Source organism: Pocillopora damicornis, chromosome 4 (genome assembly GCF_964200805.1).
Source record: "Pocillopora damicornis chromosome 4, jaPocDami1.2, whole genome shotgun sequence".
Lineage (NCBI taxonomy): Eukaryota > Metazoa > Cnidaria > Anthozoa > Scleractinia > Pocilloporidae > Pocillopora > Pocillopora damicornis.
The window spans coordinates 13,274,707-13,291,439 of NC_142673.1; the positions used below are offsets into that span (position 1 = coordinate 13,274,707).

The 16,733-nt window shown below is 37.6% G+C and overlaps 1 protein-coding gene across 1 annotated transcript; it reads right to left on the minus strand.

The window, feature by feature from the left end:
* Positions 1-5,308: 5,308 nt before the first annotated feature.
* On the minus strand, positions 5,309-13,950 carry LOC113674478 (uncharacterized). The gene is made up of 6 exons (XM_027190956.2): positions 13,633-13,950; positions 12,306-12,539; positions 11,929-12,180; positions 11,507-11,608; positions 6,591-6,778; positions 5,309-6,324 (listed from the first exon to the last, which is right to left on the minus strand). Exons 1-6 carry the CDS (start codon positions 13,799-13,801, stop codon positions 5,977-5,979), a joined length of 1,293 nt encoding a protein of 430 aa, XP_027046757.2. The 5' UTR covers positions 13,802-13,950; the 3' UTR covers positions 5,309-5,976.
* Between the last annotated feature and the right edge of the window lie 2,783 nt (positions 13,951-16,733).

The following is a 16,733-nucleotide window of genomic DNA, read 5'->3' on the forward strand; positions in this document are numbered from 1 at the left end:
CCTTCATGGACAATTAATCTATTATTTAAGCACCAGGTTTGCAATTGGTCCATTCCTTCTTGTAAAACCAGACTTATCTCATCAACAGTAATTCCTATAGTATAGATTGTTGTATCATCTGCATAAATGTATATTTCCCCATTATTCAAAAAATCTAGTTGGTCATTAACATAGGTTGCAAAAAGTGTAGGGTCTAATAAAGACCCTTAGGGCACCTCAACTTTCACAGTTCTTAATTCTGAATTGGTGCCATTAACCTGGACCCTTTGTGTTCGGTTGGAGATGCGGTCATTTATCCAATTTCACAAATAACCTGAAACACCAACTGCCTTCAGTTTTGCAGCAAGAATTGTGTGATCCACACAATCAAAAGCTCTGCTGAAGCAAGGGAAAATAACTCCAACCTTGTTACCATTATCCAAAGCCCTTTTCCAACTCTCGGTAAGATGCAAAAGGAGACTTTCCGTTGAATAACCTTTCCTTAAGCCCCATTGCCTGTTATTTAAGACATTATTAGATAGGGTGTGGTCATCTACAGATTTATATATCACTCTCTCAAGCAATTTCCTTGGGACACTTAGCAAAGATATAGGTCTACAATTATTTGGATCTAACTTCTTCCCTTTTTTGAAGACTGCTGTAACTTGTGATTGTTTCCATTACTGAAGGAATTTACAACTATCCTTGCTCTTCTTAAAAATCTCAAACAAACCTTGAGCGATGGGTTCCTGGGCTAGTTTCAGATCTTTAGATTAAATCTTACCTGGGCCTAAAGCTTAATTATGATTAAGGGTTTTAAGGATATCATCTTTGACCAGATCCCAATTAAAAGAAAAGGTATCTGTAGTAGGGGTAACCCTATTGATAAAGGAGTTTGAATCTAAAGGGACTTGGACTCTTACCAAGTCTTTGGTAAGATTACTAGCAATATATACAAAAAACATATTTAAAAAATTTGCTTTTGATTCATTGTCGTATTGGACCTATTTCTTCATGTCTACCCTTCTTTAGGATACGGTATGTTATTTTCCACAAGTCTCTGGATGATTTGGACTTCTCTGTTAAATTTATCCAGTAATTAGCCTCAGCTCTCCTCAACATCTTTTTATCACTGTTCCTTTCCAATTTATAGCGATCCCACAACTCAATATCTCCTCTGTTAGCTTGAGCAGCTTTCAAGTACTTGTAACGTTGGTTCATGGCCTTTCTAATTTCAGTGTCCATCCATGGGAGTGACTTGTCCCTAACCTTAGCTTTTCTACATTTAATATGGTTTCCTAGTATATCTTTGAAAGTATTTTCCCACAAATAACCACTGTCCTCTATGTCCTCAACAGTATTGATAATATGCCATGGGGCTTTATCTAGATCCCCTTTCAACTTATCAATATCTAATGACTTTTGATTCTTGACGGAGATTATTTTAGGTTTTGGTTTACTCCTTATTACAGAAAATACTGCATATACAAGATGATGGTCAGAACTACCCAGGTCAATTGAGCCAGCCATATTATGGCTAGCATGTAAGTTAGGACTAACAATGATCAGATCAATCAATGACTTGGAATTCGCAGTAACTCTTGTTGGATGCTTGATAACATTTGAATACCTAAAGCTGCTAAGTATCCTCTGTAACTTTTTACAAGACGGGACAGTTCTTGTTCATTATCACTAGGCGTATTAGAGTTGAAATCTCTATGCAATATAACGTTCTTCCTCTTAACCCAGATCTTATTCAACAAACTATATAAAGCATCAAAAGAGGTTGTTTAATTGGGAGGACAATGCAGAAAGCCAAGTAAAGACGATTGAGAACGTATTGTTTACATTTAACCAAACCGCTTCCAGGCCCTGGTCAATGTTCTATTTAGAATCTTCACACACGTTTAAACTTTCTTGATAGTATATTACAAGTTCTCCTCCTTTTGAACATGGTCTATCTCTCCTTGCCAGACTAAAACCTGGTACCATATGAGCGTATTGTTTGATATTTCGTCCGTTAAATTAGTTTCAGTAAACCCTCGGACATCAAAGTTAACTTCTTTAGGCAGAAAGTGGATGTCATTTAACTTGTTGAAGAGGCCATTTACATTAATATGGCCGATCTTTAAATTTTTGTTTCCCAGAGTAGTTCTTAACTCCTTGTATACAAGGAGTTAAGTCACTCAATTGAGGTTCGAACAAAACATGTTCAGATACTGTCGATAGAGCCAGCAACACCGTAATTAAATGTCCAAAGAAATTACAGAAGACGGGCGCTTTACAGAGAACCGCTATCTTGTCGGCACGCAAATTGTAGACCAAACGCTGTAAAAAGCTGTATCATACGCCCATTCTAAGCAAGGAAGGCATCTGCCTTACAAGCTAAATGATTTCCAGAGTTAAGGGTCTGCGCGTGGACCCTGAATGCCTTGGGAGAGAACGTTCTGACACCATGCGGCGTCGCATTTCTACTTTTTCGGGAGGGTGGTTGATGATCTTTCTCAAGCAATCTCCAATGATGAGAGATGGATTGGATTTTGGATTTTGGATTTTGTTTCGTTTTCTTATGTAACAGAAGTATGAAACTAAGTTCAAGAAGGGCAAAACTCATGAAAATCATCCGTCTGTTTTGGGCTAGTATCATTACCTCTAAAGAGGGCAAAGTAAACCTTGCCAGCTTGACATTTTATACATTTAGGGTCCTCAGAACTTTCGAGGGTTCGTAGTACCGCAAATTGCTCACTGGTTAATATGCGAGACTCGCATGTAATTCAGTTTTTCTATAACACTTTCTGTTTCCATTGTCCCATAATATTACAGGGACGCGGAGGATTTTTTTTTTGCGACAACGGAGCATTTACGCGACCCCCCTTAAAGCCTTAAAGTACATAGTGTTTAATTTTGATCCCCCATATCGACGGTGGAAGCCCCCCCCCCCCCCCCGTTATTCCCTTTCCTAAAAAGCCAGTGTTATTATTTGCTTCCTAACCCACATACCGACAAGTTGAAGTTTGAAGTTTTATAATAATGTCGTTGAGCAGAAATATGAATCTGTTATTTGCGGCAAAAGTAAAGTTCTGTGGGAAAAAATCTTCTGAGAAACGAGAAGCTGGGAGTAGGTCAAAACAGCACAAAATTCATTGCAAGCGTGGATGGTTGCAAGAAGAGCGATGACATTTTCAAGCGTGAGTCCTGCTTGGCCACTGTAAATAACACTTTGAAATTCGCAGCAGGGTTGTTATCATTCATAAACAGCGAGCGAAAAGTCCTTTAGAGAGAAGACCATACTCCAAAAACCTTTGCAAGTGAGGAGTTGAAATATATTCAGGAAGTTCAAAAACGAGTAAAGGTACTCCAATAAGAATTTCAAGAAGTTTCAAATTTCCTGATTGCAACCCTAATAAACCTAAAAAGAAGGTTTCCATCTCGCATTGGGCAAGATCAGCAATCGCGCAGAAAAAAAAGACAAAATTAAATTAAGGAGAAGCGTTTACAACAGAGGGTGTACCTGCTTCTCGAAATAACTTACCTCAAGAGAGTGTGCTGGAAATGTGTTTGATGCGATCAAAAATAACAATAGTTCTAAATTGCAACCACCAATGCTGAGTTAGCCGGGAAATTGATCAGGCGTCTTCATTTCTACCCTCTTCTACGACCGCTAGAAAAAGGCGTTTTTAATTCCAAATATGGTTCGTAATATGCGGGTCTTAGAAGCCAGTTTAAACGAAAAAAGGTCCGAAGAGCCAAGCTCGGACAAGGATTCTGCTGATAAATCGGATGAGAAGGCAATCAAGGGTTAGCAGAGTCGGGGAATTCCAAGAGTCAGTGGAGGATCAAAAGTCTATAAATGGAGGAGTCCAAGAAACTGCCAAAGACGCTTTGGGGATCGAAGCAATCACACTAAACTAGACGCTTGTTGATATATGTATACATCTCTTGCTTCTGTTGTACCTGTTCGTAATGACGGTGTACCGTCGCGTTCATTTATCGAACTTTCCCATTGCAGGGATACCTCTCTAAGACTCCAGAGAATTTGTAACATGTAACTTTCTGGACATTTAAAGTACAGAACTTAAACATTTTCAAGCATACGTTTAATACAACAATTGATTATTTCATTATATAAGATCGTGTCTGAACAAGAAACAAAACCAGAAAAAATCATCATCGATTCTACCGCTTCAAATATTTAGAAGAAGTCCCGTTCAATGGCTGGCACAAGGAAGATATTAAGAGAGAGAGAGGAATCTCGTGCGCGATTTTGGCATGTCGTTAGTGTAAATGTCGTGCGCGTACAAAGTCGTATCGTAGGCCTGTCGAAAGCTTCTTGCATGTGAATCGTGTAAATCGGCCTTACAGTACTATACCCCACATAGAAAACAAAGGCCCCCTAATATTAACGTATAGGGTTGCAAGACTACCAATAACCCTTCGCTGAAGCCCTCCCCCCTCCCTTATATTAAGACAAATCCTCAAAGCAAGTTGTCAGAATTAGATGATCTAATAGCTTCAGTCGGAGCCTGCTTCAGTCACTGCTCATGCTTTTTAGAAAACTCGCAATGGTCACAACCGCCCCCGCGCGCGTGAACCTAGGTCTTTCGAGAGTAAGAAGAATCAGCGATACTGACTGCTTCCAAGTGTTATAAAAACCAGTACTTTTATAGGAAAAATAAAATCGTTGCTGAATCTAAAGGAAATCTAAAAATGACAATGAAAAAACTCAATGGAGAAAACATGTAGCGACTCAAGCTTTCTGGTGAGGCTAATGAGGATATGTTCAATTTTTAATCGGATGCAAAATTCAGTTGGGCTGTGATTCTAAAAGTTAATTGAGAGCACTTACGCTCGACCTATTGTATTTATAAATTTTTGTCTTGCATTATAAAGCTTTTTGTATATCTTTACATACCTTTTATGATTTTTACTTATATTACCTCCACAGGGAAACATGAAGAAAAACCTTTTTAACTGAGGAGAGACAAACAACATCCACTATCAAATTGAACCGAAAATTACAAAATTCTGGATGAACAATAGGCAGATTAACCTAATAATAGGATAATTTTTAATTGATTAAAAGTGCCATAATATCCTTGAAATATCTGCTTAACTTAATGACAGGACATGACTGAAAACGAGCAAGTCGTAGTGTCCTTTTTCCTTTTTTCAATCTGTGTATGGTTAGTGGATTGTGCTTCTTTGCGATCAAGCCCTTTTCAGCTGGTATGTCATCTAAATTTCAAAACTGATGGATAATTCAATGAGGAATGCCCTACTTCCCCTCTACATGCAATTCCTAGCAGTCAGAGAAAAGACAAAAACTCGATTTTTGTAAAGATTGGAAATTTATTTGTAGTTTGTGTAACTCGTGGACCAACCACGGGATACAGTTACAGAACGTTGTTTTGCTCGTTTTTTGTGCCATGCATTATTTCATTATAGCTCAGCTTCCAGCGTGTTACAGTTTGTAACACCATGTGAAATATTATCAAAGCTCAATACAAAAGCTAAGTTTGGAGAGTACTTAGAATGATAGAGACGACAAGTCATTTGGCTTGTAAAAGACCCAATTCAAGTATGAAAAGAGGAACAGTTTCTGCCGACAAATTCTAACCTTCCTCTTGGAAAAAGGCTTGGCAACAGTGCACCCGACTGTGCAATGGATTATTTGCCTCTTCTTTTAAATAGTATTCAATCTTAAACCCGCATTCCAGGCGGATTCTGACAAAACCTATCATCAAAATGTCATCCTTAAAATCATAAAATATTATTTTTACAAAATTCAAAAAATAGATCACTTTGGAAAACAACTCTATAACTTATAATGTTGATATTTTAAATTTTATATACACCAATATGAAAAAGATATATACACCACATTTAATTACATATTATCTGGCATAATTAACAAAATACTTTACTTTACTTTACTTTACTTTACTTCACTTTCAGTGAGCGTCAAACCATTAATATACCTCAATAGTATTACACAATTCACACAGAAAGAGAGTCCTTCCACGTATAACCAAGAAAATGAGGTTCCACTAAGTCACTTTCACTGTGTTGGCGGCTTGTTAATTTTCTCTTTGACAATTTATTTTCAATCGACTTTTGACAAACCCTTTGACTAACATGGGCTTTTATGGTCGACTTCTTACGACGTTCGAAGAAACAGTGCCCACAAGCCCACCAGAAATCCTCTTCAGCGCTCTTGTGTCCGTTTGCTTTACGGCGAGTGCTCCCAACCATACATCTTTTCCCGACCAACTTTAGAAGACCAGGATCCTCGGGTTGCTCCACAATATAATGAATTGATGATTTGCTATTGTAATACTTTGAAACCTAGAAGAAGACCGTTAATCAATATTTTCTCCTCTGCAAGCAAATATTAATGGTATTGATTTAAAACACAATTCAATTAATTGAGTCAGCAGTTGAGACGAGTAGTAGGATTCGAAGCACAAGGCAATAACCATCAATGCCTTGAAGTCAGATGGAGAGGAAAAATGAAGAGAGCATGGCTCTATAGTTATGCCGCGCTGATCATAACATGTTTTGTCGAACAATGTGGACGCAAGCCAAAACACACAACGTCACTAAACACTAACCATCTTTCTATCTAAAGTGGTGTGATCTCTAAACAAAATTTTCCTGCCAGCCAAGGGTTCACAACCAGACTCGAGATCGGTCTCAAAACTGTCAGCAGGAAAGTGTCTCGATGTATTGTCGTCCTCCTTTGTAAAAGAGAAGGCGTCTAATTCTCCGCTCAAAGAACATGCCGCTTCATTTGAAAATTCTGTGAAAGGATAAAACCACTGTAAACTAAAATGACTATTTACAAATCTAATACCTCTAAAGTATTTTCAATACCAGCTCAGAAGACATATCGAAGTTAATACGATACTTCACCAAGAACCTTGGTGATAAATATATCAGATCAATTGCACACTCCGGGAGATCACTGAGTACCAAGATTTTTATTTTCATTCACAGAGAGAACACCTTATGCTCATTGGAAGCTCATTACATAATTTATTACACCCATTTTGAAATCACTGATGGTCCCTGTAATCTGATTGGCACTAATTGGTGCGATTTATTCACGAATCGCACCATTTTTGCTTTATATCGCATCTTTTTCCCAGTCAATAAGCAGGCTACACTAAAAACAAAACAACCAAACAGATTTCAAGGCTTGTTTAAAGTAACCTATCAAATTGCAGAAAAATGAAAGACAAAGAGTATCATGTAGCAAATTTTGCATCTTCTGTTTCCAAAAAACTCTTATTTTTTTCCCCCAGAAAATGGATGAATTTAATTTCAAACCGGCTCAGTACTGCATCAATAAAATATTTGACCAAGTCCTGTCTTTGGGCGTTTTCAAAATGGATGTAATAAAGTGGTAATTGAACCTCGTGTCGTGCAATTTTCGTCTGAAATCAAACTTGTGATTTTTAAATCGAACTCGCGCTGCGCGCTTGTTCAATTTTGAAGTTATGCGTATGATTTCAGCCCTAATAATATACATGAAAAAATTACTCAGTTCTGATTGGTTAAGATAAATGCAGTTTTCAGGTAATTCAGTGCAGAAGAGGGTTAATTCAGTGCAAAAGTAATAGCAAACCAGACATTCTAATTGGTCGATAATCAAAGATACTCACAGATAGCCAATCAAATGCGAGCCTTAGATGTCGCAACAAAATTTGAAAATTTGAAAAATTGCGAGCGAAACAATGGCCGGTGTTTTGAGTAGGTTTTCTTTCGCCACCGCAGCCGAAAAACAGCTCAACGAAAACACTGCTAAAAGCACTGCTTTTTGGTTGTCGGTTTGGAAAAAGTGGTGTTTAGAGAAGGGAATTGCCAAGGAAATCGAAAATTACGAGCCGACCCGGCTTAAAACTTTGCTCGAGCGATCTTACGCCGAAATTAAAAACAAACATGGTTAAACCTCGGAAACGAGGGCGCACACTCACTTCCTCATTGAAAGTAATTCGGACACAAACTGAACAATTCCTTGAACTGTTTAGCCGGACTTTAAACTTTCTTGCGCCTAAAAAGATGCGAATATATCATTGTATATTATTGTTTTTATCGTACACGGTTGTTTTGACCAAACGCACGGTTTGAATAAATTATTTTTGCACTTGATGCGCGCGCTTTGCGTCTGCTTAATTATGATAAGCTATCTCGTATTTTTTCATGTATATTATTAACACGTAATCACATGATTTTTCTCGTGCAATTTGGAATAAATAAGCAACCGTTAATATTTTCAAAACCACAAATTGCACGAACCCTACGGGCTCGTGCAATTTTGTTAGTCTCAAAAATTTACTAATCCTTATTTATTCCAAATTGCACGAGAAATCATGTGATTACCCATACAAATTGCACTCCACTCAGTTCAATTACCATTATTATAACCATTACAAATTCCTCCAATATAATTGGTGCATTCGCAGCTTCATTTTTCACTAATCGTTTTTTACAGTTGTAATCGGACAGTGTAATCGGACAGTTGGCTGTAATCGGACAATTGAAGCAGCCAATCATACTAAGTCCACACAGCTAATCTAACAATCGCAAAAATTATCAAAACAACCATTTATCCAAAGAAAAACTGTGGAATCTAGGTGTATTCATTTTTTTCGGAAATTGAAATGGTTATGATTAATTAGTAACAGGACTTCTTCTTGTCTTCTTCTTGTCTGTAATCATACTCGTGTTTAACAAATCGGACTCCCGCTTTGCGGTCGTCCGATTTTGTAAATCATTCGTGTTATTACATACCGAATTGGACTCCACTCGAGCCCACTACCATTATTAAAGAAATAAAAAACACACCGAGTGCATTGTTGAGTTATATAGGCACGCGGGAATTTTTGTGAACACGAGAGAAGTGCAGAGAAGCACGAGCCTAAGGTTCTTTGCGATCAAGCCCTTTTCAGCTGGTATGTCATCTAAATTTCAAAACTAATGGATAATTCAATGAGGAATGCCCTACTTCCCCTCTACATGCAATTCCTAGCAGTCAGAGAAAAGACAAAAACTCGATTTTTGTAAAGATTGGAAATTTATTTGTAGTTTGTGTAACTCGTGGACCAACCACGGGATACAGCTACAGAACGTTGTTTTGCTCGTTTTTTGTGCCATGCATTATTTCATTATAGCTCAGCTTCCAACGTGTTACAGTTTGTAACACCATGTGAAATATTATCAAAGCTCAATACAAAAGCTAAGTTTGGAGAGTACTTAGAATGATAGAGACGACAAGTCATTTGGCTTAAAAATCCCCAAGTGCTTATATAACTCAACAATGCTCGAGGAACAAGTTTTTTTATTTCTTTTATAAAATATATCGTAAATTGCGCGCGCTCATACCAATGACGTAGGCTGCGTGCATTATATCTCAACAGTGCACTCGTGTGACGTAAGGCACGAGCTTTATGGAAATATAATGAACTCGTTCTGACCAATCACGGCGCGCGCACTTCTTTGAGCATTTTATAAAAAAGCAAAGCTGAAAATCAAGCTGAGCAGATGATGAATTTATATGAAATTGGCGGCGCCCATGGGTTCACCGAACATGCTTTTGTCCTACTGTTCCTCCGCTGATACTCACAATATTTCAGTTTCGTATTCAGAGTTTGACCAAAGACCGTAATTATTGCCACCTCTAGAAACTAGATTGACAATTTTCGTTGGTTGCTTAAATTCAAGTAGTCAAATTATCAAACAATGGAAGGGCAACCTTCCCTATCACTAATTTACTTTTTTCTTTTTAATTTAAAAGTGTTAATATCGACTATCGTTGTTGAAGGAGATTATTTCTAAGTAGAAGCAATTTTTCAAATTAATTTCAATTTCTCAATTCCGATTCATCATTACCCATCCCTCACTTTCCATTTTTTCTTCAACCTTCGCCCATTCCCCATTTTTCGTATGAATGTCATGATTTATGCACGAACAGACCTGTTTGTGGGCGCACACTCACTTCCTCACTCCTACATACAAGAAAACGTAGTTGCTAGAGCACTATGCAGTGCACTAACCGCAAAAAGGTAATGAACAACGTTCAAATTCTGACACAGGGTGTCATAGAACAAAATTAAAGAAATCACAAAAAGCCAAACAGCAACAGCGCGCACAAAGAATAATCGCAAATCAGCCTGACTTTAGTAAAGACAGTTATACCCTTGAGATCATCAAAAAGCAAAAAGCACGTTATCGATGTACCGAGCATATATTCTAACGTCTCCTGTTTTTGCAGAGTGTTTAAAAGCAAAATGTCTAAGTACCGAACACAATTCCTTACTCAGCCATCTCCCTCCTGTATCTTGTTATAAATGGATATTTTCAGGAGGAGGTTCCCCAACTTAGTTGTAAAGCTTGGTAGCCAGGGACTTCAGAAGGGTGTACCGCAAGTGGATTTTTGTTCGTTCATTTCTGTTTTATGTTTTGGTATGTGTTTTTCGTTCTTTTTTCCGATTTTTCTTTCTTCTACCAGTTTTCTTGATACTTAGCCTGAAGTTTAAAATTTGAAACAAAAAGGCAACATGGAAACTACGAAAACGAAAAGAGTAACAGGATGGAGAGAAAACGAAATAAGAAAGGAGGTTTAAGAGGATATTCATAAAAATTACAATTTCCTCGATTGTGACTGGTTAAAAAAAAACTCCTATTTCACACTACTTCACTAACTAAGTTGTTATCGGACAGTTTGCATAATAAATATCAAGAAAAGTAGCTGAAAACAATAATTTCACCACAAGGGAACAAATTCATTACGTGTGGAGCTTCTCATAGTTCCTTATCATTTCCACCAATGCTTTTAATTCATACAAATGACATCACTTCAGCTGGTAAACCATAATTCGCACTGTTCTACATGACACCAGTACATTCCGTAAAAAATTTAAATCTTATACAGTTACTTCAAACAACTAACAACCACTTAAGTAGCTCGTCTTCATGGTTTTAGGCTAAAGGGTTATTACTTAAAGTAACCAAAAATAAACAAATGAATGAAACATCAAAATAGAAGACATAGGATAAATAAGGTAAGGCATTGTTAGCTTATAGGAGTATTGATTGATGAAAATTAAACTTGAATGACAACACGTCTAGTAACCTCAAGAATTTTCAAGAACATTGGGCCATTACTTGTTCACAAATGCTATTAATAGCTCATAACTATTATACTTAATATATCTTTACAACACACAAGAAGATAAGAGCAAAATAAAAAAGGTCATTGCTTTTTTTAAAAGCTAATTAAAGCCCATGTTACACATTTACCCCTGGATTGTGCTTCTGATCATCAACAACAGAAAAATAAGACTTTGCACATGCCCATACCACACACTTAGGAGCACCCATAAAGAACCATTGTTACGTAGCAAAAATGTGTTATGGTTCTATCTTATATCTGCATAGTTTGAACGATTTCCTTTAAAGACTTACACTTTTATAAAGGAAGATAACCACTTGCATATACAGACAAAAAAAATAACATTTAACCAACCTTGTTTTATTCCACTAAAGGGTCTATCAGGAACATCTCTGCTGTCACTTGGCCAACCGAATTTTCGAAATAACCTTTGTACATTTCCACAGCTGGGCAAATCTACAAGAGAAATTGTTGGTTATTAGTACCTAAAAAAGCTTGTAGGATATTCAAAGTTGATATGACGGACGTCCAACGAAAATTTAATCAATCTCCACTTCCTTTTGGCAAATGATTACCTTCTTTTAGTTTAAAAGTTTATGTAAATAGAACCGAGTACCAATACTCCATTTTCAACTAAAACGTTGAGCTGAACCTTGAAACCATTTCTTAATATTTGGCCTGCATTTTGCCTGCGCAACAACAATCTTATTTCATCAGACAAGAGTCAGTTCGCCTTTCATCTTCCTTGCATTCATTAATGATAAAAAAATACCAACCTCCTTTCCCTTTTATCTTGTAACTTGCTTTGGTTGTAACTCTGAATGGCTCTGACTTAACTGTTCCTTTCAAGTCTGAACCAAACTCCATTTCTATCATCATTTCCCATTTGTTCCTTTCAATGACTTCTGCTTTCTCTAGCCAGTAGACTGGATCACCTCCCTGTGTCTTGTACACCGACCCAAGGTCTACTACAACGACTCGGAATCTGGCCTCACTCTGAACAACTTTTACATCAAGTTCCACTGGACCTACAAAAACAAATATATCAAATATCTCAAAATGCCGTCTTTTAAGTAGAGCACAGCGTGTCAAATGATGCTGATAAATAATAACAAAGGCACCTAAAGAAAGTATAAAAATGTGCATAGAATACCAATTGTATCATGAGTCCTCATCGCAGCCTCGTGACACCTTTGGGTGTAAGCTCGAATACTGGAGATTTCATCAGATGCTTGGACAATCACAGTTACTTCTGCGTCGTCCAAGCGATATTCAAATCCTTCTTTAGTTTTCTTCGTCTTTTTGTCGTAGACATCTTTGAGACCCACGATCTGAACTTCTACTTCAACTTCGCAAGCCCTCTTCGGGACACAATTTGTCTCGTTCTCTGCAAGATTTCAAGTCATCGCAGTTGAGATACGTTCGACCGACGAAATTTACTTACTTGTTTTTACATTATACCCCATTCACACCAAAGCTAAAACATGCTACAAAACTGTTTTGTGCGACCCGTTTTGAAAGTGCTTTCTTTATACAATTCTTAAACTTAAGTCGATAAGGACAATAAACCGTTAGCCTCTTCTCGAGCATATTATCTGTATTGGTTAGCTGAGGACGTATAAGAACCTGCGCACGTCTGGCACACACTAGGGAACGTGGCTCCCGGTATTGTAGTCTGGCCTTGTTCCCGAAAAGTTGGACGTACATGCAAAAATCGCTTTTGAAACTTGTATAAAAATTGCTTAAACTTAAGTCGATAAGGACAATAAACCGTCGGCCTCTTCGCGAGCATATTATCTGTATTGGTTGGCTGAGGACGTATAAGAACCTACACACATTTAATAAACATTACGAACGTGGTTTCCGGTATTGTGATCTGGCCTTGTTTCCAAAAAAGTTGGGGGTACATGCAAAAATCTCCTTTCAAACAAAAATTGTAGACTGCTTATTGAGCCTTGCCAAAGTTGTTGTAAAGTGCATTAGAGCATATTTACATGGAGAATACACGATATAAAAGCCGCATCATCATTAAGTTTTGTCGACTTCGAATTTAGCATGATAAAAATACACGTAAGTCAGTTTAGTTAAATCTTAACCAAAATTTTTAATTTTCTTCCGCTGATCTTCATTTATTTAAGCCTACTTTTCCTTAACGTGCTCCGCTGGTGTGAATGGGGCCTAAGACAGCTCACGTTAGCCTGAGATGGCGCCTGTTTGCAACTTAGATTAGTATTATGTAAATTTAAAAAGTATCTGATCAGTTAGCGGAGTGTTGTTTGAGATCCGAATTTAAGCTTTTGACTTCTCAAAAAAAAGCCAATTTAGCAAAAAATCAGGAAGCAGAATAAAAAAGGAGAGAAACTAAAGGCGGATGGCTTAACCGTGTAGATCGATCATTCCTTAAACCGCCTGCCGGTGATGAACAATGCCTTCGATACCCACGCATACAATTGCAACACCCAAATAAAGTTTCTGCTCACCTAATAATTCGTCCCCAGCTTCACGAAACAGGGAGCTTATGCTGTAAAGTTCTTCGACTGTAACTGACTCTGAGTTATGACTCACAGGAGGGAATCCCAGTTCAGACTGGATAAATTCGTCAATATCGCTGAGTCTTTCCTCCAAGGTTGTATCGATCTTCCGATCCATTTGGCAAAACTGAATGCTCTGTTGTTCTTGCAATACAGTGGTGATACGATTTAAAACTAAATTCCACTGAACTTCCCGTAGAAATTTTTAAGTAAGGCTCCCAGACAGAGGAAGTCACGCTTATCCAATAGTAAACATGCTTTACTTCCGATTCGAAGGGGGGGCGGGTATTTATGTTTCAATTGGCCTCTTACGCAAACTTTGTTGCGGCGGAAGAAAACAAAACTCACCGGCGATTTACACGACAAAACTAGATGCGTGCATACGGTCATAAACACTTTTTCAAGTTACGAGAGTTACATTTTACGACTTTTAAGCTACGGTGCAGGACTGTGATGTTTGTGTTTTTCACACGCAGCGAAGAGAAATTCAAACAAACTGTTGAATGAAATATTTAAATATGCATTCTGTGTAACGAAAATGTGTTCACAGCGACGCGCATTTAAAATGAGTCTTACACGCAAAGAAAGAAAAAAAAATTGGCAAGAACCGAGGAGTTACAGTCTAACATCTTCAATCTGTTGGGTTCATAAAGACACTTCGGAGGACCTATGAAATAACACTGCCAAGCGTTTGAAAATATCGTTAAGGAGACCGTTTAGAAGGGTATTATAATATTATTGTTGTATAGTCGGAACTGAGATTCTATTATCATCTTTGTCAAAATGAATTTCCAACTCCTTCTTCTTTGCTTTCGTCTATTAGATCTCCAGATCATATAGCAGGAACTCTTAAGTATAAAACTGGTATTCTGAACGACAGTTTCATCTATTTCAGGAAATGTTTATTGCGAAATGTTACATTCACATGATTCTTGTTTTGAAAGCCTTGACCCGCGATTGTGCAATCACAGAGAGGAAGTTAAGTAGTCACGCGACACTTCGGCCGGTAACAGTAAACGTTGTCACGATAGTACTTTGCTGAGTAACCTACACTACTGCAATTAATTTCTCTCGTAGATGTCACTGGAAATTTAGCGCGGCCTTCTTTTAAGACATGCATAAAGATAGCAAGAAAATCAATTACCAATTTAGCTTAAAAGCCGATTTGTCTTAATGAAAAGATGGAACCACAACTCGGAAAATATGAATCAATATCTACATATCGAGCGATGCCTCGATCAAAAAACCGCCAAACGACTAAGAAAATAAACATTGTCTGCGCACCAAAACCGATTATCATTGTGATATCGTTTAGGTGTGTCTGTTCTATTCTCGTTTCCTAATCCACAAGACGCCAAAACGCTATTGATGTGTCAAATTTCATTTAATTTTACTTTCTCAATTATCACCACTCAACTAATATTTCCTTTAAAGCCCTAGATAACCATCGATCTTTTGAGTGTTACACGATATGATTTTCCATAAACGAAGACTTAACTCACCAGTATTTCGAAATATTCTTGGGGAAGATGGGTTTTAAAAAATTGCGCTTTGTTTGAATGTGTGAGTAGGAACAACCAGCCCCCACAAGAGGGAGTGGTGTTTGAACAATGTTTACGTTTGAGAGTAGAGATGCGAGTGTCAAGATGCTGCTCCGTGACCTATGGTTTTGACTTACTGGTGCCTATCTCTTCCTAAATATCTTCGCACTTCTTAACAGTCTTGCCTGTGTAACTTTGCAAGAGATTTCTTTAATCCAACTCTAGTTTGCATATGATCGTAAAGATTGTCCCAGTCTTTCCGAATACAGGATTAAGCGAGGATCATACGATAGAACTGAGTTTGTGCATTAGCCTAGTTTCCGTAAGACCGCCCGGATCGCCGGTCCCAATCGTCAAAACTACAGCGATCTACGGAAATTGAGTCGCAAAGTAAGAATTAATCTTCCCTTCGTCTTCTCCCGTTAGCGTTCGAGCTAATAAGAGTACATGAATATTCTTGGCATTAAAAACACACAAACATATGCTTTACATACTTATGAATATAAATATCGTAATTAATAGTCCGGAAATCCGCAATCCAATATATCACAAAACAGGCAAGGTTTACACCGAGAGTTACAGTTTTAGCTCGGACGTTAAAGTATCGATAATAAATCTCCAGATGCGACCTAGGCCTTTTGCCAAAATACAACACGAGACCTTTACGAGCCATTGAACTTTCATCGAACCTTATATCCATCTATCGAATTTCTCAATGATTTCAGATTGAACTGTTTGAACTTCCTATCAGCAAAAACGTGCAAAGTTGACAGTATTTTTTTTTTCAAACAGTAGATCACGTGACACCTTGAACCTTAGACATTACAAAGACTATCATAATTTTACTGACGAAGTGGAGAACCTACTTCGCAAACTGACACCACTAAAAACACAAATATTTTGAAACACAGCTGTGAGATTGGATTTTAATACTTTCAAAATGAAATATGGTAGATAAGAAAAAGATTTTGCCTTGTTTGCAAGTAAAATTAAAGTTAAAATTTATCAATTTTTTACACGTAGCGACAAGTTTTCAGCCGTTTTGCAGCGAGCGGGCTTCGCTGAAAGCTCTTCATTACAAGGGACAGACAGTCTGGGTGAATTTAACTTAGAAATATGTTCTGAAGGTAGTTAAATTCGGACAGACAGTCTGGGTGAATTTAACTTAGAAATATGTTCTGAAGGTAGTTAAATGATTGGTGAATCGTTTTGCTGCCTGAAGAAGAAGACTACACACTCGCTTGTTTTTGTAGGAATTTAGTGATGACGTGATACGAACAAGAATCATGTCAATCACTTAGCATAATGGCCATCAAAATGTCACACAAAAATGTCACTGGTGTGTACAGTGTCACCAAATGAATAATACGCATTGAATAAAATCAGTAGTCCGTGAGAGGGAAGTTGACATCCAACAAAAAATAGAAACACTGTGTGACATTCTGAAGACTCGGTGACACTTGGTGTACTTGACACGTGAAATGCGTAAACATGATTGGGAGAACACGT

Bases quoted from the DNA above. Each gene is read 5' to 3' on its own strand.
- LOC113674478 (XM_027190956.2), bottom strand. From the start codon at position 13,801: ATGGATCGGAAGATCGATACAACCTTGGAGGAAAGACTCAGCGATATT. The intron at 12,540-13,632 runs GTGAGCAGAAAC...GAAATCTTGCAG, and splicing joins AGCTGGGGACGAATTATTAG to AGAACGAGACAAATTGTGTC. The intron at 6,325-6,590 runs GTTAGTGTTTAG...GTCTTCTTCTAG, and splicing joins CCACTTTAGATAGAAAGATG to GTTTCAAAGTATTACAATAG.